The 27,990-nt window shown below is 35.3% G+C and overlaps 1 protein-coding gene across 1 annotated transcript; it reads right to left on the bottom strand.

Annotated features, from left to right (window-relative positions):
- Nucleotides 1-2,357: 2,357 nt before the first annotated feature.
- Nucleotides 2,358-27,919, bottom strand: LOC104884356 (187-kDa microtubule-associated protein AIR9). Its single transcript, XM_057392142.1, is given in 20 exon segments — nt 2,358-2,746; nt 3,613-3,744; nt 3,825-3,857; nt 5,346-5,404; nt 6,371-6,502; nt 7,278-7,433; nt 17,590-17,771; nt 19,428-19,588; nt 21,411-21,483; nt 23,572-23,704; nt 23,707-23,778; nt 24,194-24,315; nt 24,420-24,615; nt 25,289-25,408; nt 25,482-25,547; nt 25,630-25,722; nt 26,526-26,694; nt 27,178-27,296; nt 27,594-27,679; nt 27,744-27,919. Coding segments are annotated over 20 exon segments (2,457 nt in total). The 3' UTR covers nt 2,358-2,569.
- Nucleotides 27,920-27,990: the final 71 nt, after the last annotated feature.

Raw genomic sequence — 27,990 nt, 5'->3', positions numbered from 1 at the left:
GCCCTCGCTCACACCCTCGTCGATAACCTCGCTCGTCTCGACGACGTACCTCATACAACAAGCACGCACTCCCTCGAAACCTCGCGAGCCTACACAACAAGCACACACTTCCTCGAAGTCTCGCATCGCACAACCTCGCGAGCCCACACACCTACGCGACACACACAACACTCAACCGCTCGAACGTTCAGATGCTCGCACACCTCTCGAAGACTGACAAAAGTTCACGGCAGTGAAGAAGAGATAGTGCGAAGGAGGAGGAATAAGAGTGACGAGGGAGAAAGAGAGAGGAGATAGAATTTATTTGAGGGAGGAGGAAAGAAACGGTTGATGGGGGAAGGAGTTAGAGTTTTTTTATTTATTTATTTAAAACATGAGAGTCCTAAGTTTGATAGGATTTGTTTCCAACTAAAAATCCAATTTCTTATTTTATTTATTTCGAAAACAAAACCAAACTATGATATAATTAGGTATAAGTTGTATAATTAAGTTATAACTGTAGGCTTACCCAAATTGTATTTTTTTTTTTGTAAATAATATCAAAATACTTTTTTTTATTCTTTATATATTACTTATTTATAAAAGAATAACTCCCAAAATACAGAGTACTACATATACAATGAACTGTAATGGAGCTCCTAAATTCACGATGATTGTGGCGAAATGACTTTGCTCTCTTTGCCAATTTTAGGCATTGTAATGCTCTTCGCGTAGAAGCCATGGCCTTAACTAGGAGGTTGCATCTTGCACGTGCCTTCAAATCAAAATGCTAGAATTCCACCTAGATAGTAGACATGTGTGCAAATCCTAGGCAAAAATGAACAAGCTAGCGGTTATTGTGCTCATGAAAAAGCTAAGTGATGCATTCGCATCTAGCTGCTCTAAGCAAACTAATCCAAAGTTTTTAATAAATTTATTTAATTATTGATTATGGTTAGTTTTGAGAATAAAAAAGGTTTTCAAGGGCATAATTTGCTCTAATCCAAGTGATAATGAGCAAAAGCAAGCATGACCTAAGCTTAGGAACAAGGGCACATGTATTTGGAGCTGAAGTTCTTTTTTGGCTAAACAAGATTCAGAGAGTTAATAGGAATTAATTAGCACTAATCTTGTTTAAGAATTATTTAATTATCTTTAAGTAGCTTATTAATACTAAAATTGTTTTGAATTAGCTAATTAGTTTAGTTATATGTTTAAACGTGTAATGGAGCTAAGCTAGCAGCTACCCATCAAAGATGTAGAGGTGCTTGCTTGAAGTGCTTGATATTAAGTAGTGTTACTTACATTAAAAAAGAGTTAGCACCAAAACAAAAAAATTGCATAATTTTGACAAATACTACCTGCGTTTCCTAAAGATCTTCATTGTTACTGTTCCCACAGATACCAAGGATGATCCATTTGTGTGGGGTATGGGGTGGGTAAAGTAGGAGAGAGAAAGGGGTTAAGATAAATAAACAAATAAAAAAGGGTTAAAGTAGGAGAGAGAAAGGGAGTAAAATTGAATTATTATGTAATAATGGACCATATGATAGGGACATGAAAGGGTAAAAAGAGAAAAAAAAATTCCAAATAAGAAATAAAGTAAAAGAGGGAAGATCTTTTGAAAACGCACTCAAACGGAAAGAGGGAAGATCTTTAGGAAACGGAGGGAGTATCAAGCTACGATATTCACTAGCAAAAATGTTTTTCATGATGTAATGAAGCAAGAAGGTGAAGCAAGGAGGTTATACATGCTTACATAGGTGTAAGCAGCCAAGGGTCGAATTACACCATTTCCTAGCAAGGAAGGAAAGCTCCTTATTAGAGTGTTTTGTTTCACATCATTTTAGATGATGGAACTGCTGCTACATATGGTTGAAAAAATCTTCAAGTGTAGGAAGCCCTCCAATCGATTTCATGGTAAAATTCGCATTCAATCAAAAGTTATAGCCAAAGGAATGGAGAAAGGTCTTTTTATTCAAGATTCTAACAGTTTAGTCATCATTTAGGATATTTTAAATATATTTGTACTTCTTATTTTTCCGTGATTTTTGGATATATTGTATTATAAATATTTTTCTCGTAGCTTGTAAAATTTTCAAGATTGATTAACGAAAAACGCGAGAGTTCTCTCAATTTGAAAATAGGTGCATTTTCAATCCAAAATCGAATAGAAACTGAACTTACACCCAACTCCCTAACGAAAGTAATTGAAGAATGTATTTAATTACATCCTTTTGTATGAACCCAAAAAAAGAATTTGACAAGCAATAAGCAAACTTGTACATGACTTCCGTTGACTATGACAAAGTATAACGAGGATTTCCATACAAACAAGGAAACGGAATGAATAAAGACTGAACTTACACCCAACTCCCTAATCAAAAGTAATTGAAGAATGTATTTAATTACATTCTCTTGTATAAACCCAAAAAAAGAATTTGACAAGCCACAAGCAAAGTTGTACACGACTTCCGTTAACTATGACGAAGTATAGCAATGATTTCCATACAAACAAGGAAACGAAAGGGAAACCTCACTAACATTGATAAAATGACATTTTAAAGACATTCAAAAGGTGAATGAATTCCTATGTTTCTATTTTCAGCAAAGAATTTAGAGACGTGCTGTTGAACTTTTGAGCTAATCCTCGGAAAACAAGCACAATGACATCCCTCAAGTGGCGTGTATGCACCATAATGTCTACTTCATTTTCACTGTCGACGACAACCCTCAATCGGTGTTGGTCATTGCGGAAAACCTCCACCTGATTAATAAATACAACTGTTAATATCAACAAGTTTCTGACCAAAGAAAACTAATGAAAAATTGAGTTTGGGGATGGAACAATGCAGTATAAAGTTCTCGGTCCTTGACTTATCATAGTAAATTATCCTTATATCAGCATGAAATACGTCCAAAATTAGATTTATCACATAGATGACCCATTTCTGGAAACAAATGGCTGCAAATATTAATCTCAATCTGCATTTCTTTTAACTTTTGAGTGCCATTATGGCATATATACCTTTCTCTTGGGGTTCATATAATACAGAGCTCGGTTATACTACCACGTGAGGTCACCTCAAATAATTTTCTCATATCTAATAATACGACCTACTACGGTCATTGCCATCATGTAGGAAATTATCAATTAACTAACGCCATAGAGTTACTGACTATGTAGCATCAGCACACCACCATTACTGAACAAGAATATCTTCATAATCAAATTTCCACAGATTAGTGACTATTTTAACTCTGGTGAATCAGCTTTAATCATGCATAAGCAATTGCACTTCACCTGCTAGCAAGGATGTTATCGAGTAAGTCGCTTAAACTAGAGAAATACAGACATATCATGCCAGCACGTTGCTGTCTGTCTCAGTCTTTAAGATATAGTTAATAAATTAGTATTTTCAAGAATAATTGTCCATCATGAGAGGATTGTATTGCCACATGGTGCAACAGTTGCACTGGAAATCCTCCGTTCTCAAAATTTGGAGTGGAAACATGGGAACAAAAAAGGACAATAGTCCAATACTCATGTATTATCAAGTGAGAGAACAAGCATAAGGCAATAATACTATAATTGATTAAATTTGATATATAGTCTAGCAGAGTATTGCTTACATGGAATGGGGGGGCATAACTGCCACGCATTTCAGTAGTCGGAAAAGAAGTTCTGGAACCAGGCTTCACAACTTTGACTCTCTTTCTGTTAATTTCCAAAATTCTCCTCTCAAGACCCCCAGTATCCAGAATCTGAGAAGTAAGAGATGTAAGGCAATTTTTCATCGTAATTTAGAAACACAAAAAAACTCGAGTGGCAAAAAGTAGGCGACCTTTTTGGATGATGGAGCCTTGTTGCATATTACCTGTGGTAAGCGGCAAAAGTCATTAAGCTGAACTAGAAAATACTCTAAAAGGTTTGCATGCCAATATTAATCATATAATCACATTGGCATCGTCATTGAAGCAAAGTATCATGCCCATTTCCAATGAAAGTGAAAGATTTACTGTTCATACTTCATAGACATTTGGATAGTAATGGACTTAATTAAATGGCTCACTAATGTGCCTACACTTCTTATTCATTGTGGCTTAGCAGCTCATCATTGTGTATTGAACTGGGTCAACTGGAAACAGGCTCTGTACTATGGTACAGGAAACAGGCAAGTCACACAAGGCTAAGGGCATAGAGTGATGTCCTACAATCTCTCTGTTCTAGATACTTTTGCACATATTATACCTACATATAAGGGAACATGCTGTGCTACTGTCCTATGCATCAACAACCTAAAAGGTTCGAATGAACGCACACTTTTAAAATGTCAAAAACTCTTAGAGATGTAAACTAAAGTAGAAAATTTGGAAGAATAATTAGCTAAAAGGAAATTTAAAATACTTTTGAAGAGATTACGGAAGCATAAACATAATTCAATTATTACTACACTTGTTATATTTAGTTGCTTTGGTTGTACCTGATCGGAACCAAATTTAAAATTATGCTACTCCTGTACTTTTTGTTCTTTCCACATCTTCGGCGTGTAATTTTTTTCTTCTTCCGACTTATATTTTTCCTCTCTCTGCAACTAACCCTTACTCATTGGTTTCTTCCCAAAAGAAAATGGGAAGAACATATGAATACAAGGTAGTAGTTAATTACGTAAAATTAATTAGGATTTTAGATTAATTAGGAGAAATATATAGATTAATTAGGAGAAATATATATAAAGAATAGTTAACTGCAAAAATTGATGTAGGCAGCAGTATGAAGTAAGATAGCTCACTCTGACCTTTCTGAAATAGAATATCTACAAGGGATTAGGGTTTTTTGCAAGTCTGTAGGCTATCTAAGAGCTCATGGACGCAACTCCTTATACCTATGATGATATAAATCATGATACAGACTTATAATACAAAGGCTACCTTACTACGATTATATTGTTCATTTCTTCCAGTACACAATAAGCACTTTTAGAAGGCTCAGAAATTTGCAAATGAAAGAGCGATTAAATAGAATTGTTCCAGACACAAGTAAAGTCGCTTCGTAGACCAGCAAGGTGCATATTCTACTTTTTGGGACTTCTCAACACTTCATTTGTTTACAGGAGCCAAAATCAATAATATGCATATGCTCAAAGTTGAAGCAAGGAAAACGGTGAGAAAAGATGATTCTGATCACCCACGTAAAAAATGACCAAAACCAGTAAAAAGAATCATGGGCTGATAAGTCATGCATGATCTTATCTACAGCAGACAAGTGCGATAAGAAAGAAACATTAATAGAAGCCTAGAGATCATTAGTTGTCTTGTGAATTATTATCAGAACAAGATTCATAATAAATGATCACCATATATACCTCAAACTTCACAGAACCAAGGTCAAGCTTTTTCTTCACTTCTTCAAGAACATCAGGTTCTACAAGTAGCCAACAGAAAAGCATCAAGTCAGATCATAGGTGTTACACATGGCCACATTGATCTTTATTATACAAGTAAATAGTATTGACACTGAACATCTAGTGAGGGAAACTATTAACATCTGGAGAGGGGGAAAAGAGAATGGTTGGAGTCCAATTTGGAACTGATGTGATCACCAATCAGAATGCCAGCAAAGGGAGACATCATAATCTCATGATAGCCATATGAAATGTAAGAAAACTAACTGAGAAAGGAGGCAACATGGCATAAAAACATGATGAATGCTTGGTGTAAAAAAGACTTAAGAATTAAGATTTGGCTTACATGGTTATGCTATTCTACTTAGGATGGGTTTCACATGTTTTTAGCTATTTGGGGTCCTTTTGTAATAGTTAGTTCAAGTAGAAGGAAGATTTCACATGTGACCACTTGTTGGAAAGCTCTGAAAGTCTACAAAAACTTCCAATTGGTTTCGTAGCCAAACAATTATCCAATCAAGAGATATAGCCGAAATGGTAAAGGTGTGCTGATCAGCAACTTGAAAAAACCCTATTTTCTCTTGTATTTCTTTGCTTAGTTTATTACTTGAGGTGCTGAACTTTGTACTATATATAGCCAAGAGCTGTTAGGTTGTAAGGTGTGTGCTGTTGTTGAATGAAATAGCGAGCTTTGAGCTTGTTATAGAATTGTTAACTCTAAAGTGCTCTAGACTGCAATCTTGTGTGAATCTTGAACCGCGATTTCAAGAGAACCTCTCCAAACCAAGATTTGGGAGCCTATCCTTTATTGTTTTCTTTAATTAATGTCCACTAAACACAAAAACTAAAAGAGTCGTGAGTTGTGACGTAATTATACATCAATGCTGTTCTGTATGAGTCACATACTAGGAAAAAGATGCTGAAAACCAAACAAGAGCAGACTATTTCAGAAATATATTCTGAATATCGTTGTGCAGAAGTTTTACCAACTGCTATTGGCTCTGTTGAAGCTGAGACAGACTTTCCCTCAACTCCATCTTCTCTTACTGGAGTGTATACTGCTACTAGGCGGTATCCCACATCATCAACACTAGCTTCATACATCCTTCCCATTTCTCCTACAATATCAAACATCATAAGGTTCTAATAATCATATATTTATATTTGACAAAAATCATAGACAAACAATTGATGAACACTGCATACACAGATAAATGCATATGATGCATTCCCAGTATTATGAACTATGGTATCCATAGAGCAGCAACAATGCAAACAATTGTCGCAGATTTGAAAAAGCCTCTCTAAATCTTTCGATGATCATGATACGAAATTTATCACAGTTCAGCTCTGTATAGTATTTTGCAGTCAACTTTGCCACCTGATTTACTAGATAGCATAATAGCCCCCCAACCAAACTGTACGGTTTTCAGCATGGATATATGATTATATCTCAACAATAACATATCTTGCTGAAGTTTAAGTTAGGGCACTCAAGTGCAACATTGCCGACAACTTTATCCCGCTGCTCCTAGTAAGTTTGTCGCCAATATTTACCATAATATTTTGAAACCTTTACCAGTGCCTTAATTGTCAAATTAATCCCATACATTATCTGAAGTGTTGAATAAACACCTAAAATTCAGTTCTGAATAAACGAAAACTATCAGCATATTCAGCACTATCGCTATTTATGTTTAAAATGCTGTATCGCCAAAACCAATGTCATGTGACTACAATGAGCTATACAGTGTTAGCTAGATGAGTTAGATGTATGCATTAGATGTATGCATACAGGCAAAACAAATGGCAGAATACAATGAGTAAAGTATTATGATAGATAACAGAGCTCATAGAGATTAGAGACACATAGAGGAGCTCTGAAGATTATACCAGGTATAGAGATGAGATCAGGACTGCCAACCATGGATCTAAGCCATTGTATTTTACTTTTGCCTTCTTTGCCTCCACTATAAGCTCCTCGGATAGCATACAAATTAGTGTGAAATCCTCTTCCCTCAATCTCCAGTTTATCTATTCTAGCGATTCCTGAAAATATGCAGAATTAATTTGGATAGAACTGACTTAACCATACAATTTGTAAAATATTATGACTCAGCTAAAGATTCAATGCATCAATGAATAGCAGCCACTTCAAGCAAGTAAAGAAAAATAGAATCTGAATTGTACTCGTCAACTAAGGAAAAATAATCGCAAGAAATTTGGACATGTACTGCAATAAATAAAGCTTGCAGAGAAAGAGTGCCTTCATATCGCTTATCATACATTTGAGTAGCTCACAAAGAAAAAGTGACAAGAAAAAAAAACTACAGATATTGGCTATTTCAAGCAAAATAATAAAAGAACAATGAATAAAGCAGATTACTGTCATGAGACCCAAGAGCAACTGTCTTTACTATGCACACAAAGATTGAAAAGCAGAAACATATGGAAAAAAAAATGTCATGCTTTATGTAAATGCTAAAATCACAATCAATAAATAGAAACAGAAAACTATGCGTAACATCAGGATTTTGGAAGCAGTGTCATACTAATCTTATAGACAACTTCATTATTTCGGCTTCTCTGTAGACAAAAGGAAACACTACTTTCTGTCTGTACATTACATATCCATGCAAAAAACTACACGAGCTTCTTATGAATATTAAACTATAACAGCCAAAGTATAGATCTTGTGATGTGAACCCTTGCTGAATTTAGGAACTTACATGGTTTTAGCTTCATCATAAAGTGAGGATTCTACATGTCAAAGTTTATTTTAGTTACCATAAGGGGCAATTTTAAGCGTATAACTTGTTTAGTTAAACTTTGGGCTTTGTTTTGTTATTAAGGAGTCGGGTTCAAATAGTTAATTGCTTTGCTTGGCTGCTAATTCACCTATTTGTTAGTTGAGTTGGGAGGCAAGCAAGTGCATTAGGGGATCAAGGAAGGCCGTCTAAAAGTTCGCTCACCAATAACTCCTTCACACTTACTAAGGCAATATAATCTCAGTATAATACCCACATCACTTTGTTAGGGAGTATTGATTATTGACAAGCTGTTGGTTTTTTTACAGATTTTCTAGAGTCGCTGTTAGATAACAGAATAAAAGAAATAGTTAAAGTCCATTTTTAGGCAGGAAAAGTTCTTATACTTTCTTTGTATTCAGTTTAACTCAGCTGTACATAGCATATCTATAGTTTGTAATCACTACGAAATTAAGCAATGATAATCTCTCTCTCTCTAAACATTTCTTCTATCTTTCTCTTATCGCTCTTATCTCTTATTTCTCTCTTCGCTCCACATCTCTATTCCTGTTTCTAGACTAAATTCTTTCATATTAGACTAGCAGGAGCTTAGCTTCCTGCTACTGATTACTATATTCTAAGAGTATTTCAGACAGAATAAGCTACTCAGAAGAGATAGAAGAGAAAGATAAGAGTTCAGACAGAAGATAGAAAGAGAGAGAGATAGAGAGAGCAATAGGAGGGAACAAGTGTTTGACTTCTTTGATAAACCGTCGATTACAAACTCAGCTAGTATATATAGGTATCCTTTACATGTAACTGAAATACCCATATTTTCAGCAAGTTAGTTAGAAGCAACTAACAGAAATTGGTGCCAAACTTAACTAACTTTCAACAAGTTAGTTTATAAATAGTAGTTTGACCCATATCATACTTATCGTGTCAAAACAAGGCCGCATAGTATCATACCGCCAGTGTCGTAAAGGTTTTCAAATTAACCGAACCGATATTACCCGCATCGTAATGGTGTAAAAAAAACTGCATTTGAGGCGGGTTCTAGGGATATCTCATGGTTTAAGCCGATATCTGGTGCCTGGCGGTAACGACCGCATTATCCTCGTTCCCCCATGAAAAAGACTAGACCTCAAGTCTAGCATTACAAGAAAAACTATGCAACAAATGTAGGAAACTGTGAAATGAACTCGAAGCAATTTCCTAGGTAGCTTCATATGATGGAAAATCTTTCCAATGCACTAAGGGTGCGTTCTCTTCACCTTTATAAATTAAGTTTCAGGTCAAATAAGTTCAGTTTAATTCAGATAAGTTCAGTTCAGTTCAGATAAGTTCCAATCAAATTCAATTAGGCCATAAGTTCCAATCAAGTCTAATAAGGTCCAATAAGCTCCAATCAGGTGCAATAAGTTCCAATCAGGTCTAATAAGCTCCAATAAGTTTCAATGAGGTGCAATAAGTTCCAATTAGGTCTAATCAGGTCCAATAAGTTCCAATAAGATCCAAATTGTCGATGATCAATAAGCATTTGTATTATTGTCCATTATTTTATTACTCATATCACTATTAGCTGATTATGTTATTATTAGAATTTTAAATGAAGTATCACAGTGATTATATCATATTATACTTGTATAATTGTCTATTATTTTATTAAATGTTTGTATTATTGTCTATTATTTTATTATTCATATTACTATTAGCTGATATGCTATTATTAATTTTTTTTAATTGAAGAACCACAATGTATAATATTATACTTGTATTATTGTCTATTATTTTATTAATCATATTACTATTAAAAAGAGTATTAGATATAATAGTGGTATATAAATAATATATTTTTAAAAAAAAATTGTCTATCATAAGAGATAATTAATAATAATAATTTTTTTAAAAGGCAAATTTTTATATTTATTATTTCATAATAAATTTTGAGAGATAAAATTTACGTTAGGGGTAATATTTATATTATAACTCATCAACTTTTTTTGTCTAATAAGGTCAAATAAGTTTCAATTAGGTGCAATAAGGTCTAATAAGTTTCAATCAGGTCCAATAATGTCTAATAAGTTTCAATCAAGTCCAATAAGATCTAATAAGTTCCAATCAAGTCAATAAGTTAAACAGGTCCAATAAGTTCCAATAAGTTGAATCAGGTCCAATCAGGTCTAATAAGTTCAGTTTAGGTCCAATAAGTTCAGTTCAGGAAAGTTCAAGGTGAAGAGACTGCACCCTAAATATTGCAGCTAATCTTGGACCTGGACTTTGACTGTTCTTTAAGCTAAAACAACAACACGTAGGAGCTTGGCCTTGGAACCATGAAGGAATATGTTTTGTTACCGGAAGAGGCCCTAGAAGCTTTTCAATTGAGAAACATGGAATACTTTATGTATTTTGGCTTCAGTAGGTAACTTCAATCTGTAGGCAACCTTCCTAGTGTCTAAGATTTGAAAAGGCCCATAGTACTTAGGATTGAGCTTATGATTACTCCTATGCTTATGAGTCACTTGCATTTAGGGTTGCAATTTCAACCAAACCCAATCACCAACCTCAAAACTTCTCTCTGACTAAATGTCACCTAGTTTTTTCATTCTACACTGAGCTCGAGGTAAATAAAATTTAACCAAGGCAATCATGGCTTCTCTTCTCACCAAGCTTCTATCTACTTCATCATTTGATGAATCTCTAGCCAACTAAGGTAGATGCACAGGAGGAGCTTGGTTATAAACAACTTCATAAGGTGCAAGTTGGATAGGAGTACGAAAGTGGATATTGTACCACCATCTGGTAACCACATACACCAATCATTTGGTGAATCCCCACACATACATCTCAAATAGGTTTCTAAACACCTATTCACCACTTTAATTTGTCCATCTGTCTCACGTTGATAAGTAGAAGACACAAGGAACTTAGTTTCATGAAGAGGGAATAAGCCTTTCCAGAAATTACCAAGGAAAATGGAGTCATTGTCACTAACAAAAGACTTGGGCAAACCATGTAGCTTGAACACATTATCTAGTAAGACTGAGCCACCTGTATTGTATTGCTGTAAATGGATGGCTCAATGCCATGAACTGGGCAGCCTTACTAAAACTATCTACCACCACAAAAATGACTTCTTTTTCCATAGACTTAGGCAAATCAGTAATGAAGTCCATTGAAATGTCTACCCACACTTCTTTAGGTAAAGGTTGTAGAAGGCCTGGTTTAGCTGCATTTTCAATTTTCATATTTAGATGCTTGAGAAATACAAACTGCTTCACACTCTTTGTCATACATTTCCAATAGAAACTTCCTTCATATTTCTTTGCCAGCATCGCCAACACTCTCAACACTCTCTGTCAGCATGGCCAACACTCTGTGCCAACGTGGCCACTTTTAGGATAAGAATGTTCCCATAAAAGTATCTTAGCCTTGAGTGTAGGATCTGGACCTACCACAATCTTGGCATCTTTTCTAAGCAAGCCATCCACCAATGTATACCCAAAAACTTGACCTCTTGTTGTAACCGATCAATAATGACACTCAAGAATTAATCTTGATGATAACTAGCTTGGATGAGTGAACTCAAATTAGAAGAAAGGAGAGAAATTGCCACACAAAATTTCAGTAACTCTTGACAATGCATCAGCTGCTCAATTTTCCTTCCATCACTTGTATTGAGTTTCATAATTGAAACCCATAAGTTTCGAAAGGTGTTGATATTTTTTTTGTTGTAGTAGCCACTTTAAGCTCTTTTGAGCAGTTTTAATCACAAATTGATTACTCATCAAATACTGCCCCCACTTTTGCACTCAAAAAACTATGGCCAAGAGCTCTTTTTCATACACAGAGACCGCCATCTAGGACCCAATTCCATATTTGGATGCATCTGTTTCAGCGACAAATACTTTGTTAAAATTAGGAAAAGTTAATTAATACTGGTGCTGTAGTCAAAGCTAATTTTAAAGCTTCTAATGCTTGTTGAGCATCTCTGTGAAAAGCTCCTTTCTTGAGTAAATTTGTTAAAGGCTTGCTAATGAATGCAAAACCTTTTACAAATTTCCTATAGTACCCTGCCAAACCGAGGAAGCTACGCAAATCCTTCACAGTAGTAGGTGTAGGCCAACTAGCTATTGCTGCAACATTGTGAGGATCTGTTTATACACCTTTGCTGGAAATAAAATGGCCTAGGTAGTCAACTCTGTCAGTAGCAAATATACATTTGCTAACCTTATCTACATCTAATTTTTTTTCCATGAGAGCAAAGACCTCTTCTAAATGTGTCCAATGATCTTCCAATGTACCGCTCTACACTAAAATATCATCAAAAAATTCAAGGACACTTTTCTTTAGTAAAGGTTTCAAAATCTGGTTCATCCACTCGTGAAAAGAAGTTGGTGCATTTGTCAAGCCAAATGTCATGACTAAGAATTCATAGTGACCTGTGTTGTTTTAAACACATCCCCGTCATGCATTCTAAGCTGATGATAACCGGCTCTAAGGTCCAGTTTAGTAAACACCTTAGCACATGAAAGGTCATCAACAAGTTCATCCATGACTGGAATTAGAAACTTATTCTTGATAGTTCTTCTATTTAACTCCCTGTAATCTACGCATAGGCACCAAGTGCCATCTTTTTTCCCAACAAGGACTACTTGGAGAAGCAAATAGACTGGAGATGTTTTGAATCATGCTCCTTGTCCAATATCTCTTGTATAAATTATTTTATCACATCCCTTTGCTTAGAGGGTATCTATATGGCCTAATGTTCAAGGCTCTTCCTTCCTCTAAGACCACCCTATGATCAAAGACACCTCTACTAGGGGGCTGATAAGTCATATTTATATATAGTTTTTAGGTGCATTTAGGTTGCATTTTAGAGCATTTAGTTTCATACTTATGTTCATTATTACATTATATTCTTAAGTTATGCTTTTCTACTCCTATTCGGTATGTTTTCTTGTTTTTGATGAATTTCAGGCATTGACGACGTATTTCGAGTATGATTAGCTAAACTTGAGGATTAGGAGCTTGAAAAGAATTTACAATGCATAAGGATCGTTTGCATACTTCATAGTACGTGTTTGAGCTAAAACAAAGTGGGAGATCATTAAAAGAAATGTGAAAAAAGAGTCACATATACTCTTATGATCATAACTTTTGATGTACTTATTATAATCGAGTAATTCCACCATATTTGGAAACTATACTTGAAGGGCTTTCCAACGATAGGTGGCACGCCCCGAGGAGACTTCTAGTCAAGGAGTTATGCCTTTTGGAATATTGCACTGTTTCTGCTGGAATCTGCCACGCGTACGCGCGGATAACTAATCCACCCATTAATGATTTAATTAAGACTTTCCTTATCTTGTAAATGACTTTCTTAGTCATATTAGATTATTGAATACTATTGAGGTTAGGTTTTCGTTCTTTTTCTCTCTCTCTCCCTATCTCACGTTATTTTGATATTTTTAGGTTTTAGTTTTAGTTTTCTTTTCCTCTTTTTCTCTCTAGTTTCTAGTTGAAAACCCTAGTTTTTTATTCTTCTTCATTAATTCATGAATTTATTAGTTTCTTTTTGTTGATTTCTTTAATTATTATCTTTTATAGTTTTAGATTTAATTATTTATTTCATGAGAGTATTTTTATTTCTAGGGTTTGGGAATCCATATTTATATGATATGATTATTGATTGATATTTATTCGTGGTTTGATTAGTTATTGAAATCTCTAATTGATTACTGTTTTATTGTTAATCTTGAATCTGATCAATTGTTTGATTAAATATTGTTAATATCGAGTCATAGATCGAGAGATGGTACTCTTTAGAGGCTTACCTACAATTAGCAAATTTGATTATGTCGAGCGACCGTACTAGCATATGTTGAATTGAGAATGTTCATGCATGACCAAGGATTAATCTGCTCTAGATATCTAATTGATTGAACTATTGATGATATTATGATAGATTATAGTTATAAACACGATGAACCCTTACCCTAGATCCTTTTTAGTTTGATTTTTTTAGTTTGATTAGTTTAGAACTTTAATTCAAATATCTGTGATCTTGTTTAGTTTCTCTATACCTTATAAACTAGATAAAACGATCATCTCTCTATGGATTCGACCCTACTTACCCTACTAAATTGTTAGAAGGTTTTGCCAGAATTATTTTTGACAGGTGTACGACAACCTATCAAATTTTGTTGGTGAAACTAAATTGTATATATATATATATATTTATTTATTTATTTATTTTTTTCCTTTTTTGTGAATATTTATATATTTTTTATAACTTTTTTTGTATCATGGAGTCATGTTATTTTGATGATGGGGATAATTCTTTTGCTAGGCAACATAATAATAATTCGTGGGATTCTCATGTTTAGAGTTTTGACGCATCATATCAAAATCCTCCCAATTTTTGCATGAGTTCTGCTGAATTATCTCATATGTTATGTGAACCTCATGTATCTGTTAGTAATTCTAGAGCAATTTTTTCTTTTACTCAGTATGAGAATGAAGTGTTTTGGAATTATTATCATAAGCTTGGTGATTTTATTGGTCCTAATCATGAAATTTGAACTGTGGGATATGTGCCTAGTGATTTATGAGGGTTAAATGAAGAAACAGGGATGGTGGTAGAATCTATGTGTAATGGAGGATTTCTTTTCCAATTACCTTATTATTGTTGGGATTTAATTGTGTGGTTAGGTAGGGATACTTATGAGTGGGAGATGTCTTCATCTGCTCTTTCGTCCCAAATTTACATGACACTACCCCCTTATTGTTCTAATTGTCAGTCTACTTTTCATGATTTTTCTTCGTGCAATGTGACATTAGTAGATGGTTTTGACCCCTCTTCCCAATTTGAATGTCAATCTGCTCAGAATTCTAGCCCAATCCGTTTATTTATGATGATAATGAGGGGTGGATAATAAATGAGAGTTATTGTGATGATAACTAATCCGCCCATTAATGATTTAATTAAGACTTTCCTTATCTTGTAAATGACTTTCCTAGTCATATTAGGTTATTGAATATTATTGAGGTTAGGTTTTCATTCTTTTTCTCTCTCTCTCTCCCTATCTCACGTCATTTTGGTATTTTTTAGGTTTTAGTTTTAGTTTTCTTCTCCTCTTTTTCTCTCTAGTTTCTAGTTGAAAACCCTAGTTTTTTATTCTTCTTCATTAATTCATGAATTTTATTAGTTTCTTTTGTTGATTTCTTTAATTATGTTTTCTTTTATAGTTTTAGATTTCATTATTTATTTCATGATAGAGTAGTTTTATTTCTAGGGTTTGGTTTATCTAGGGTCCCTAGTTCACATTTGCTATTAATGGCTATTTCAGTCATTTCATCAGATTGGATGCTCTTATTAAAGTGAGCTATCATTTGGATTATAATTTAGTCCATATCATTGAAGAACTTTAAGATATGCCTAGTTTTGTTGGCTTTACTTTGAAGTCACTTTTGCCCATGAAGAAAGGAAGAATAGTGTTAGGCCCTGATGAAGATTTGAGACTCAAACTGATAACTTGGCAACTTGGCAACATTCTACACCAGAAGGAGGCCATTCAGGTAGAGATGTGACTTTCAAAAGACTTAAAACTATCTTTTACTAGAAAGGAATACATTTGGTAGTCAAAAGCTTTATTTAGAACTTGCAAAATTTGTCAATCTTCAAAATATGACAATGCTGAAGTCCTGGACTATTACAACATTTGCCTATTCCTCAAAAAGTTTCGATTGATGTGAGCATGGATTCTATCACATTATTGCCTAACTCACATGGTAAAAACAGTGATATTTGTAGTTATAGATAGGCTGAGTAAATATGATATTTAATAGCACCATCTCCTCCTTTTACTGCATTAGAAGTACCTCAAGCTTATCTTGACAATGTGTTCAAACTTCATGGTTGGCCAAGAAGTATCGTCAGTGAGACCCTATTTTCTCAAGTAAATTTGGGAAAGGGTAGACAGATGGACAGAATGAAGTAGTGAATAGGTGTCTTGAAACATACTTAAAATGTATGTCTGGTGACTCTCCCAAAGACTTGAGCCTATGGTTATCCTTAGCAGAATGGTCGTACAGCACCCATTTCCATTCAGCTATTCAGTTAACTGCATTTGAGGTTGTTTATATTTTATAACGAGCCTCCAGCTCTTCACTTACCCTACTTGGCTGCAGAATCCAAGATTGAAGCAGTTGATAGAAGTTTATTGAAAAGAGAGTTAATGATCCAAACTCTTAAATACCACTTGACAGGGGTTCAAGCTAGGATGAAAACACAAGCTGACAAGCACAAGTCTGATAGAGAATTTCAAGTTGGTGATTGGGTATGGCTTAAACTACAGGCTTATAGGCAGCAGACTCTTCAGCACAGATCCAACCAAAAGTTGGGCAGTTGGCTCCTAAACACTTTGGTCCTTTGCAAGTCATGGCTAAGATTGGAAAAGTAGCTTATAAGTTGTCTTTACCTGAAGATGCTCAAATTCATGATAGTTTTCATGGTTCCCAGTTGAAGAAATTTTATGGTACTTTCCCTGCTGCTGCTCACATACCCCCATAGTTCCAAGGTCAACCTGATTCTATAATTCTCACTCCTAAGCCCACCTTGACTAGGAGATTTGTTAAACAGAAAAATCATGCTGTTACTCAATACTTGGTGCAATGGGATGGTTTTGAAGCTCATGAAGCTTCCTGGGAAAATGCTGAAGATTTTGTCATTTTGAAGCTAAGTATCCCACTTCTGTTGTATCCTAAAGACTTGCGACAAGTCTTTTTCAAGGGGGACAGTATGTTAGAGGACAGAATGAAAGAAATAGTTAAAGTCTATTTTTAGGCGGGAAAAGTTGTTATAACAGAATTCTGTTTATTCTTTGGCTTTGTATTCAGTTTAGCTCAAGCTATATATAGCATAGCTGTAGTTTGTAATCACTACGAAATTAAGCAATGATAATCTCTCTCTAAACATTTCTTCTATCTTTCTCTCTATTTCTCTTATCTCTCTTATCTCTTATTTCTCTCTTCTCTCTACATCTCTATTTCTGTTTTGGGACTATATTCTTTCATATTGGACTAGCAGGAGCTCTTGTCCTGCAACAGACACAAACACTTTCTAAAGATCTGTGTTTAATCTTATTGTTTGAGATTAACCAAAAACCCTCAACCTGTCCTTTTTTCAATATGCAAACTTTATAACATGAGTTTCTGAACAGAGTATAAGTTTCAGATTTTTCACATTAAAACATGCAGTTTTCAGGATCTGATCTTTGATTCAAGAAACCTGACCTTCCAAAAGCATCACCAATAAGGCTGTTGCATCTGTATCGTGCTGTGTCTATTTATTTTCCCTTTCTTTTTAGGTATTATTAGTTGTTTTGAGAGGACTCCTTAAAAATTTATTTGTAATGTATAAGACCACGGAGAGGAGGGGCAAAAGGAGATTATACCTGGCAATACAGGAGTACTTTCAGTATATACAGGATCACTTGACCTTCCAAAGACATCAGTAACAATGCACTCACATCTCAGGTAACGATCAATGTCTTCAAAACACAATCTGTAAGAGCAGGAACTCTCTGAAGAATACATTTCCCAGGATCTGGCATCCCCAGAATCTGAAGAATAATACCTGCAGAAAGTGAGGATAGCAAGACGAGAGAAAACATAAGCAACAAAAATCCGAATGAGATGTATAGAGCAAAACAAAATATGAGGATGCATAAATAAAATTTGAGAAAGGTCAATGACAGCGGGTGTAAAGAAAAGGTTGAAAGGGTAAAGGATATATAAATTGATGCAAAATAAGTCTAAATGAAAGTTAATAAACCCCTTATGTGTGATGAGCCAAAACCAAGCTCCTTCAACGACTCAATTCAAAGTGCGAAGCAAGCAATTTTCACGAGTTCAATATCCAGTTTAACAATTAAGTTTGGACGTGACATCAAGAAGATCAAAGCAATAATCAAACAAGGAAGTTGCTTTTTGGGAATTGCAGATGATTTGCATAACTAACTTTAGCACATTCTTGATAAAGTGTGGGGCAAGAAGCGATTGATAATTACATATATCAGCTAGATTCGAAATATTGATGCATTCTGAACTCTGAAGTCACTTGAGATGTAATTGATGTATCTAGCTTCACATTTATTTAGTTTCATGGTAATGACTTCATAGCACGAAGCTTAATAGTATTGCCTTCCAATCCTAAATAGTGACACTTTGCATGTCAACTTACTTAAAACCAACATTAGATCACTTCTGGCTTTATTCTCTCAATTCTGATTGGCAATTATGCACAACTGTAAGAAATGAGAGCAGCTGCTGCCAGTACCAACCTCTATACTCACTTGGCACTTGGCACTTGGCACTTGGCAGTCCCCATTCTTCCATATTATCTCTTGTTATTTTTATCAGAAACTTCTCTTTCAGGCATCCTTTTGTTTATTATCTTTTAAGAACACACTTTTGCATGAGTACTGAGCTCAAAGCTATAATAATATGATGAGTTGAATGAATTCAAAAATGAGGGAATGATAGACATGAGTAATGACTTGCCTCATATGTGAATCGCTAAGTGAGGACTCGTTCAATGAATTTCAAAGATGAGGGGGTGACAGACATGAGCAACGACTTGCCCCAATTAGAGGAAAGAGGTATTTTCAGATATTACAGAAGAATCGCCTTTAGATATGACAAGGAGAGACGTGTTCAACATACTCCAAACCAAAGCCTCTGCTTTCAAGTTCTGCTACGAGAGCATTCCCTAATATGTCTTTATTGCTTTTTTGGGTTACTTACATGGTCTGACTCACGATGAGGTTTACATGTAACAAAAGAATATATCGTAAATTTAGGACTGGTTATGGGAATGTTGTTAAAGTCACTGAATCTCATTAGGAGAGTCAAGGAAGGTTAATTATATTTCTTAAGTCTCTTACTGGATACTAGTATTTCATTTTAAACTCTAGAATTGGGTGAAATCCATTGTTTGGATGACAAAGAACATGTAAACATGGAATTGGCCCAAATGATATAGGGACAAGCAGAGAAAATTGATTTAAAGTACTGGACTGGAGCTACTCTTAGGCTTTTATTAATTTTGGACGGAGCACTTAAATTACAGAATAACTAAATATTAAACTTTCGACCCCTACCCTTCAAATTGTGCTAAAGAATGTGGATACTTTTCCAAGCATTGAAGACTAAATTGTCAGATCGTCATTGTCCATCAAGTAAAGCTACACAAAGAATCTTACATATGCAAGGATACTTTTATAAAGCTCACCAGTGATACTTGACATCTTTCTTGTACTTGCTCCAAACTTTTTGTTGGCTCTCACTATTTGGAATGACTTCAACAGCAGTGAGCATTTCTCCTTCCATTGCTTTTCCAGTGAGAGCAACCATCTCAATTTTCAATAGTTCTAAGGTAGAAGGCAAGGAATTCTCATTATACAACTTTCTAGCCATTTTCAATAGTTCAAAGAAAGAAGAGAAGGAAAAGACACAATGTAGAATGCAAACTAGTGAAGGACATCTAGAAATATTAGAGTAAACAGATTTTTCAGTCAATACCCCCAAGTCTTTAGACAATTCACTATAATATCCTTGTCACTTTCAGAATTAATCATATACCCTTGAATTATTCACAAATACATCTAATTGTTCTTACTATCAACTAAACGTTAGCGTACAGTTATTTTCTGTTAGTTTAAAACTTAGTTCATCATACACTTCTATATTAAACTTAATACACAATATACCCTTATTTTTATATTGATAAAAGATCATTATACATCTAATTTCTCATATTGAAAGCTAGCGTTCATTTTTGTACATGGATACCATACAACAGCCCAAATAAAGCTCCAGAACTTCTTAGCTCACTTTTATTAATTCTTTTGTTTTGGTCATGTGTTCACCCTCTAAAGGATCTTCTCATCGAGTCCTAAATAGATATTGCACCTTGAGAAAATTTGCAAGATAAGAAGCTATTAGAAAACATTAAATCCACAAAGTCTTGCTTATAGGTGTGATGCAGATTAATAGGTGAGAAGTTTGTTTTTGAGTGCGAAATGTGAACTCATAACTAAAGCAAAAAAAAATCACATAAAAGGAATATGAAATTGTGAAATTCTATCAAGGGTGTTGTATTTTATGTACAAAATAGTAACAAAGAGGGAACAATTAGCTTACTCATGAAACACCAATTAATTTTAAAATAAGGGTATATTGTATAGGGATATATGCTGAATTAAGTTTTTTACTAACAAAAAACTAACATAACACTCATGTTCAGTTGACGGTAACGCAATTGGATGTATTTTGAAAACACGGGGATATATGGTGAATTTTGAAAATATCGTAAGTACATGGTGAATATTCCAAGAACTCTATGATATCATGTGAAAATTTTGTAGAATAACGTGCAGGGAAGAACATCTCACATATGATAACGCCAAAACAGTGGAAGAGTAATCTATTTTAGTAAAAATGTAATCTGTTTTCCTAAAAATGTATTTCTTTAAGAAGATTGGCCCCGCAAATGAAAAAATATATTACATTTCAGTTAAAATGGATTACTTGTTGGCTAATTAGAATTACTTCAAAGTGTTCTCACTAGGGGAAAAAAATGCGCTCGCGGTCGCGTTCGCGGGAACGGTCGCGTTGTCGCGGGAACGGCTTGTAACGGCGAAATAGAACGTTTCGCGGCCGACGCGGCGTGAATTTTTTTTAAAAAAATCACATTAATATGTTTTAACCTTATTTGCATTTCTATAGTTTATGAAGCATTATTACAACATAATATAGCCAAATCTAATAGAATATCATGTTTCCTCAACTATATACTTAAATCATAAAAAAAATTTGGCCAATGTTTGAAAAGAACGGATGTAACGGGGATAAAATCGTTCTAACGCGGCGAGTTCGCGTTACGGAACGGACAACGCGGCGAGAAGTACGTGAATTTTATTATGGCGTTCCGTAACGGGATTTCGCGGAACGGCAAATCCAAAATCCGTTACAAAACGGCCGTTCTGTAACGGAACGGGAGAGTTTTAATTCCCTGGTTCTCACGTTCTCATAAAAGGGTTGTTTTCACATAAACCAACCCCTATATAATTGTTTTCACATTCTCATAATAGATATATATATATTTCTATACCATTTTGGACTGCCACAAGAGACGAGATCCTAATAGTTTGAGATGAAATGCAAAACTAATTTATTACATAGGGCAATGAAAGTTCTTCACGAACACTCTTACCAGGCAGAATATGTCTGTTGGATCAGAGAGCCTGAGTTCTCCAACAACTGAATCTGAACGAACTGGTGTGTATCTGTTGCTCAGATAACAAACTGGTCAGGGACCACTAACATAACCAACCACATACGAAATGCAATGGATAATAAATGATTTTACATAGAGGTCCTCTTGTTTTCATAAAGAAAAGAGAGTTAAATGCACTACCTAGTACGCAATGATTCTACTAATCACTTCACACTTTTTATCTTACTACACATTTAAAACAGAATTTTTTTGCCACATTTACCTTTGGTTAGAGACAACCTACATTGTTCTCCTTGACCGAGATAGGAGAGGAAGGAATGTCCAGTTATTGTAACGCATTTGTGAAAAGGCAACTTAACGTAACATGAAGAAAAAAATCCAAAACTTTCTTGACATGCAATTTTAAACATGAATCCCCAAGTGTTTTCTTTTCTTTCCCTTTCCTTTTCCTTGATCTTTAGATCGAGAAAAAGAAGTATCATTATGAATAAGAAAAATATGTATGTATTAGTTTAAAGCAAACCAAAACCAAAAGCATAGATCGGTGTGTATGCCTTCCAATAAGGGTCGGATTAAGTAGCCCATTGTTATAAAGCCGGTATGAACCACAGAGAACAAAGAAACTGGAGAAACAAGCTGGAAAACGAGGAAAGATTTTGAATCGATGAGCTCAAAGGTCCTCTGAACACAACTCAACAGGATTCTGATTCTATTCACTCAAACGTCCAGTCATGAACATCGACCTGTAGGGTTATCTCTTTTTACCACTAGCCAAGAAGGGAAATTGCTACCCTCATCTTTCAACAAGTAATAAAAGTGGTTACTTTGGCAATGAAAAAGGTTACTCTTAACATAATGCGGTAACAGTTTATTACAAACAAATTATGGTTAAATTTACATCTTTCCTGTTCAGTCACCCTTTTTTTCAATTATAGGTTACCCATTTAGAGTAAAAAGTTACCTAAAGTCAGCTAAAGCTTAAGTTACCCTATTTTTTTAAGCTATCGCCCTTATGAATTTTAAAGTTACCCTTTTTTCTTACGTCCCCATTGATTAGCAAAAAGGTTTAAGGATAGGCTTTTAATTTCCTCTTGGAGATTGACATTTGTTTGTATGTAGCCCTACAGTAAAAAGTGAGATTTTCTTCCATATAAGGGCGTGCCTGGTTTCCATTTAACAATTAAAAGGGTATAATTTAGGGGGTTGATTATTACAGAGGAATATTTTAGGGGTGAAATGTGTCTTTTTATGTAGTTTGGGATCATTCATAGGGTACTAATTGCTCCAGCTGTTGCTCCCTCCTTGTCTTCCTTCCTCTGTTTTCTGGTCACAACAAAGTATTTGCTGGAGACAGAGGGCTTTCGAGGAGGTCGGCTAGAGGCAGTACCAACTTTTGCCGGAGAAAGAGAGGGTAATTATTACCCTAGGGGGGATGTCGGTAAATATTACCCTCAATTTGGGAGTAATGGGATCCCCCATGTCATTTTCACCCTCAAACCATACCCAGAAAATTTTCAGAATTTATCACCCATGAATCTTTCCCCACCTATCTCCCTTGATCCAGCTTGCCCTAATATGTAAAAGTAACCCATAGTAACCCTTATCTCATTAACAGTAACCTCTTTAGTAACCCTTATCTCATGAACATTAACCTCTTTAGTGACCCTTATCTCATCAACAGTAACCCTTCAGGCGGATTACTCTGTTCTTTTTTTTTAGCTTTTATATTAATTCTTTTCCCAGTCGGTTTATGTGTGTACGTATTTAGTTGATCTGAAAATCCAAAGAGTGGCCGATCTGAAAATGAGGATCCAAGTTAAGCTTTTGACTTCAAGAAATGAACACCCAAACGAAGATGGGTCTCATATTTTTAACATCAAGAAAACTGTAATAATATTACGCAACAGACTTACCACTGGCATTTCAGCCTATCTGAAACAAATAAAACAAACTCGGTATAAAGCATCAAGAAATACACAGATCTGAACTTACCTTAAGCAAATTGTTATCGAAGAAAACAATTCAATAACATGTAATCAAGAATTCATACATGACATGAAATCAGTCTGTTATGTATGCTAAAGAAACTTGGATTTTCAAAAATTCATGCAGACATAAAATATAAAAAGCTACTTACCCAAACAGCAAACGGCAATTGTAATCTGATTCTGTGACTTCATAAGTCTGAGAATCAGCCCCAATTATCAAAGTAATAGTGCCCTCCGCTGTTTCTCTATACCAGCTAAACAGACTTGATCCTTCATAGCCCCAAAATACTCCCCTTCACCAGAGAAAGTGCTCAAACTCAAGGCTTTGACACAAATATTTTGTACTACAGGATGAGCTGTCAAAATGAAACAGGTGAACTTCAGTATATGTGACTACAGGGAACCTGCATACAACCTAAATTCCTATTCCCAGGCAAGTAACCAGGTATAAAGATAAGGCTCTAGAGACTAATAAAATTATCTACATGCAACAATGAATCAAAGGGCATCTATGACCCAACTATAATGAGAGAGCGCCATATTGAGGTCCCCCTTAGAATCTGACAGAAATAATACAGAACAAGCACTCAGAGCTACATACAGAAATCCCATTTCACCCCCCAGCTGACTCCCAAAGGAAAAAAAATTAAATGAAATACATGGCCAATCATCGTTCACATACAATCATAGGCTAATAGCCACATCTTCATTCCCATTAGAAGGTGCCAACAAGAAAAACTGAGGCATTATAAAAGCAAACAGCTTTATTACCTGGGCCAACTGGATCATCAGAAACTGAAACTAATGGCTTGCCGGGTTTCCCATCTTTGCGTACCGGAACCCAATATAAAACTAAATATTCCCCCACGTCATCCAGAAACGGTGTGTATGTACTGTAACATACATACACTCATCATTAGAAATATAGAAAAATCCAACTAAAGCATAACTCTTCATATGCCAAATCATGTGGAGACATAAGAAATATAGAACTTACACGTCTCGACCACAAATTATAACATCATCATATGTTTCAGATATACCACTCAAATCAGATCCGTGAAGCTTCTTTTTTGTTCTATACCATATATATTCTCCTATACCTTCATGTCCACCAAAGTATCTCTTACGTGGAAACACTTCCTCAGCCACATGGCAAGCAGATATTGTAAGCTCTAAACCAACAGGATCAGCTGTTTATATAAGAAAATGCAAAAAAAAAAAAATTGAAATGAAAAATAAATAAATATAAAATCATTCAACTGAGTGAATACTCAATAAAGGAATATTCGTATTGCATATAACAACCAAATTTAGTACATTCAGCCCTCCTTCCTCCCTGCCCAACAATTCTATAGTTTTGTGACCAAGCACACATTTAGTCCCAAGAGAAGACAGCCACCCACTATCCAAAATAATGCTGTTGAATGTTGATAAAATATCAAAGCCTAAGTCCCAAAATGATTTGGGATTGGTTAACATGAACATGCCAAGTGATGATTAACAATAGAAGAAAAATTGGTCAAATCCAAGAGAAACGCGTATCTATGGTAGGAGGGTCTAAATACAGCAAACATAAAACTGGGATGAAATTAAGCCAGCTAGTCAAATTTAAAGAGTAAACACCATGCATTCTGATGTGCTTCTATTAAACCGAATCCGTCCAAGAAGAACAAACAGCACTGTGCAAAACAAGGTAATGCGAATTAGCTAAAAATGTCCCACCAACATATACCTATATCTTCCACAAATCTGTTCACCCACATAATGGATCACATTCAGTGATTAAAATAACTTAATCAAATGAAATCTAAACAATAGATTGAGAAAGTATTTGTAAATAATTTGTGTGTCCAAATAACATACCGGGCATGATAATATCAGATATAATTCGCTGGGAAATTCCTCTAGCTCCATCGTTCCGAACAGGCGTGAAATTTACTTCAATGCAACTCCCAACATCATCAAGAGCTAAATCTAGAAACTCTGAAAATATAACAAGTTTAGCCTTATAGGCAACCATTCATCTCTTTCCAAAGCATGTATATATCGTCCTCACCATTGGCAGACAGTCTCTTCTTGTAACCATCGTTTTGTACTCTAAACCACTCAATGTAGCAGTCGCCTTTCTTCCTGGAACAGGTCAGAAGAGTGATTAAAGGTACCAAAGGACAAGTCAAAGTCTGCAAGCATTTTTCCAGCATAACATCTTACCCCTCCAGTGTATGATGCACTAAAGGTCAATCGTTCTCCTTCTGTCATTGATCCTGAGAAGCTGAGTGCCTCACAAGACGGGGGACCTAGAATATCAATGTCATACAATTAAAAGAACCTCGGATTCGGCCAATTTCGATGTTTCAAAAGAATTGGCCGCCTGCAGGAGTCACATATATTTCAAAGAAGCATGCAATCTTTCGAAGTATAATACCCAGTTGTTTTTTAGGTTATTCGTCAAAATTGGTGCTGGTTTATTTCGCTAATCTAATTTGGATTCATTCAACTAGAAATGTTTATACATCATACTTTTTGTTAGACGTGTGCAATGTAAAAGTTCAATCAAGAAAGTTGTGTGATTTAATAGACTAAAGTGATGTAAAAATGTGCAAGTTCAAAACGAAGGACATAAGCTATTTTGTCCAATAGTCGCGCCAAAATGAGTCCGATTCAATTTTTGTAAAAGAGGGCGTACTATAGTCTATGCTAAGAACTAATAATGGGGGGAGGGTACTTTAGGAAAATTACTTATGGTCGCTTGAGTTATAAGGAAGTTAGTTAGGGAAGAAATTCCTAAAAGTACAAAACATTATGGAGAGGGAAATCATGCTGAAAATTGTGAGCTTTACTTCATATTTGAGAGAATGCAAGCCTCTGAAAGCTTGTATTTATCACTTATCAGTCTATGTTATAAATTCATCCAAATAATCAATGGAAACTCTGTTATTATCCATTAATCCTAGTCTCTAAACTGTCCAATCTATGTCAATTCATAGCAGTCTATAACTATGTTGCAGTAGATAATTATGGTCAAAGTAAGAACTAAGCTCTTTTTTCCTGTAATAGAAATGTCTGCATTGGAAACTAACAAGGAGCACTTGAAAATTACCAGGATCTATTGGACCAAATTGTTCAGAGAGTACTACTGGACCACGTGCCCAGTCACTTCTAATTGGTTCACAGGATACTGATATATAGTGTCCAACATCATCAACCGAAAGTGTGTATGATGCTGTGATAGCACCATTAATTTCCATTTGTTGCCCACCTGAATCACTCTGCAACCACAAGTTGAATATTGTAAGGACACTGTAACTGCTAAAGGATCACAGCCCCTAAGGAATATAAAGCTGAAATTTCTACTCCCTCTATCCTCAAATAAACTTGTTAGGCTTGGGCAAACATTTAAATAATTTTCAGTAGGGGAATGTAGGCTTTTGGCAGATAGTGTAAAAGTAAAAACAAAACGGCCAGTGAGACAAAGTGTGTTAGTGGAGGGCCCTACATCACATGGGATATGAAGACAGACAGTGAGAGATAGAAAGTTAGTGAACTAGTGGAGGGGTGCACATCACCAGGGTTAAGTGGGTAAAATTTCCATTGAAGAAAGTGGGGAGCTTATTTGCTTACTTATGGATTGCCCAAATATATATACGGCAAAATTTATATCAAAATGGAGGGAGTACTATATCATACAGTTACAAGTCTCACGACCAAAATATGATGAAAAGTATGTATAGAAAATGAACAGGACGCAGTACCCGAAACCAGCGAAAAACTGACTCTCCCTCTGCACCACCCCAATATGATTTTTCAGCTACCAATGTTGATCCTTCAATAGACTTGCCAGCTATTTGCAATGAAATTAACCTTGGGCTTCCTGTCAGATAATATAAGAAGCATCATGCATTGTTAATTTAGAAGATGCACAAGTCTTCAGTTCACCATTTTGCTAGGCATACAATGCAACGTACGAAGAATCAGGAATTTATTGCACCAAAGTCAAGCAAGCACTAACGATAGTGTACTGCAATCGACATACTATAGTTGTTTTAAGATGGTAATGAGAAGACATCAAAGATGATAAAATATGATTTGAGGTGAACCACCCCTCCCCCTTCAAATGAAATTACAGCAAGCATAAGAAAATGTAACTGGCAAGATCAGATGTACTCACCAGCACGAACCCGCTCTTGTCCCATGCAGACCCTAGGTTCACCAATCATACCATCATCCCGAACAGGTATACATTTGAAGGAGACAAATTACAGCAAGCATAAGATAATGTCTTCCCCTTAGAAATCAAAGCGAATTTTCAATGGCTCACCTGTAGTGGCCAACCTTATCAGGTTGTGTGCAAACATGTTGGGGACTATTGTTAAACCATGTTGAAAGCAAAGACTCTTTCCGGATTACTCCACAATCTCTCAACCAACTGCTTATCACTAGGCCCAAAACTAACAGCAAAGGACTATAAGCAAGTGCAAGCATAGAATCACCCATCATCAACACCCTTACTAGCTACTTCAATTCAATTCAGGAAAACGGTGATGCTACGAATTAAATGAATATTT

The sequence above is a fragment of the Beta vulgaris genome, chromosome 9, assembly GCF_026745355.1.
Source record: "Beta vulgaris subsp. vulgaris cultivar EL10 chromosome 9, EL10.2, whole genome shotgun sequence".
In the NCBI taxonomy this organism is placed as follows: Eukaryota; Viridiplantae; Streptophyta; class Magnoliopsida; order Caryophyllales; family Amaranthaceae; genus Beta; species Beta vulgaris.
Note: the sequence above shows the minus strand (reverse complement) of the source record. Positions and strands in the feature narration are given on the sequence as shown.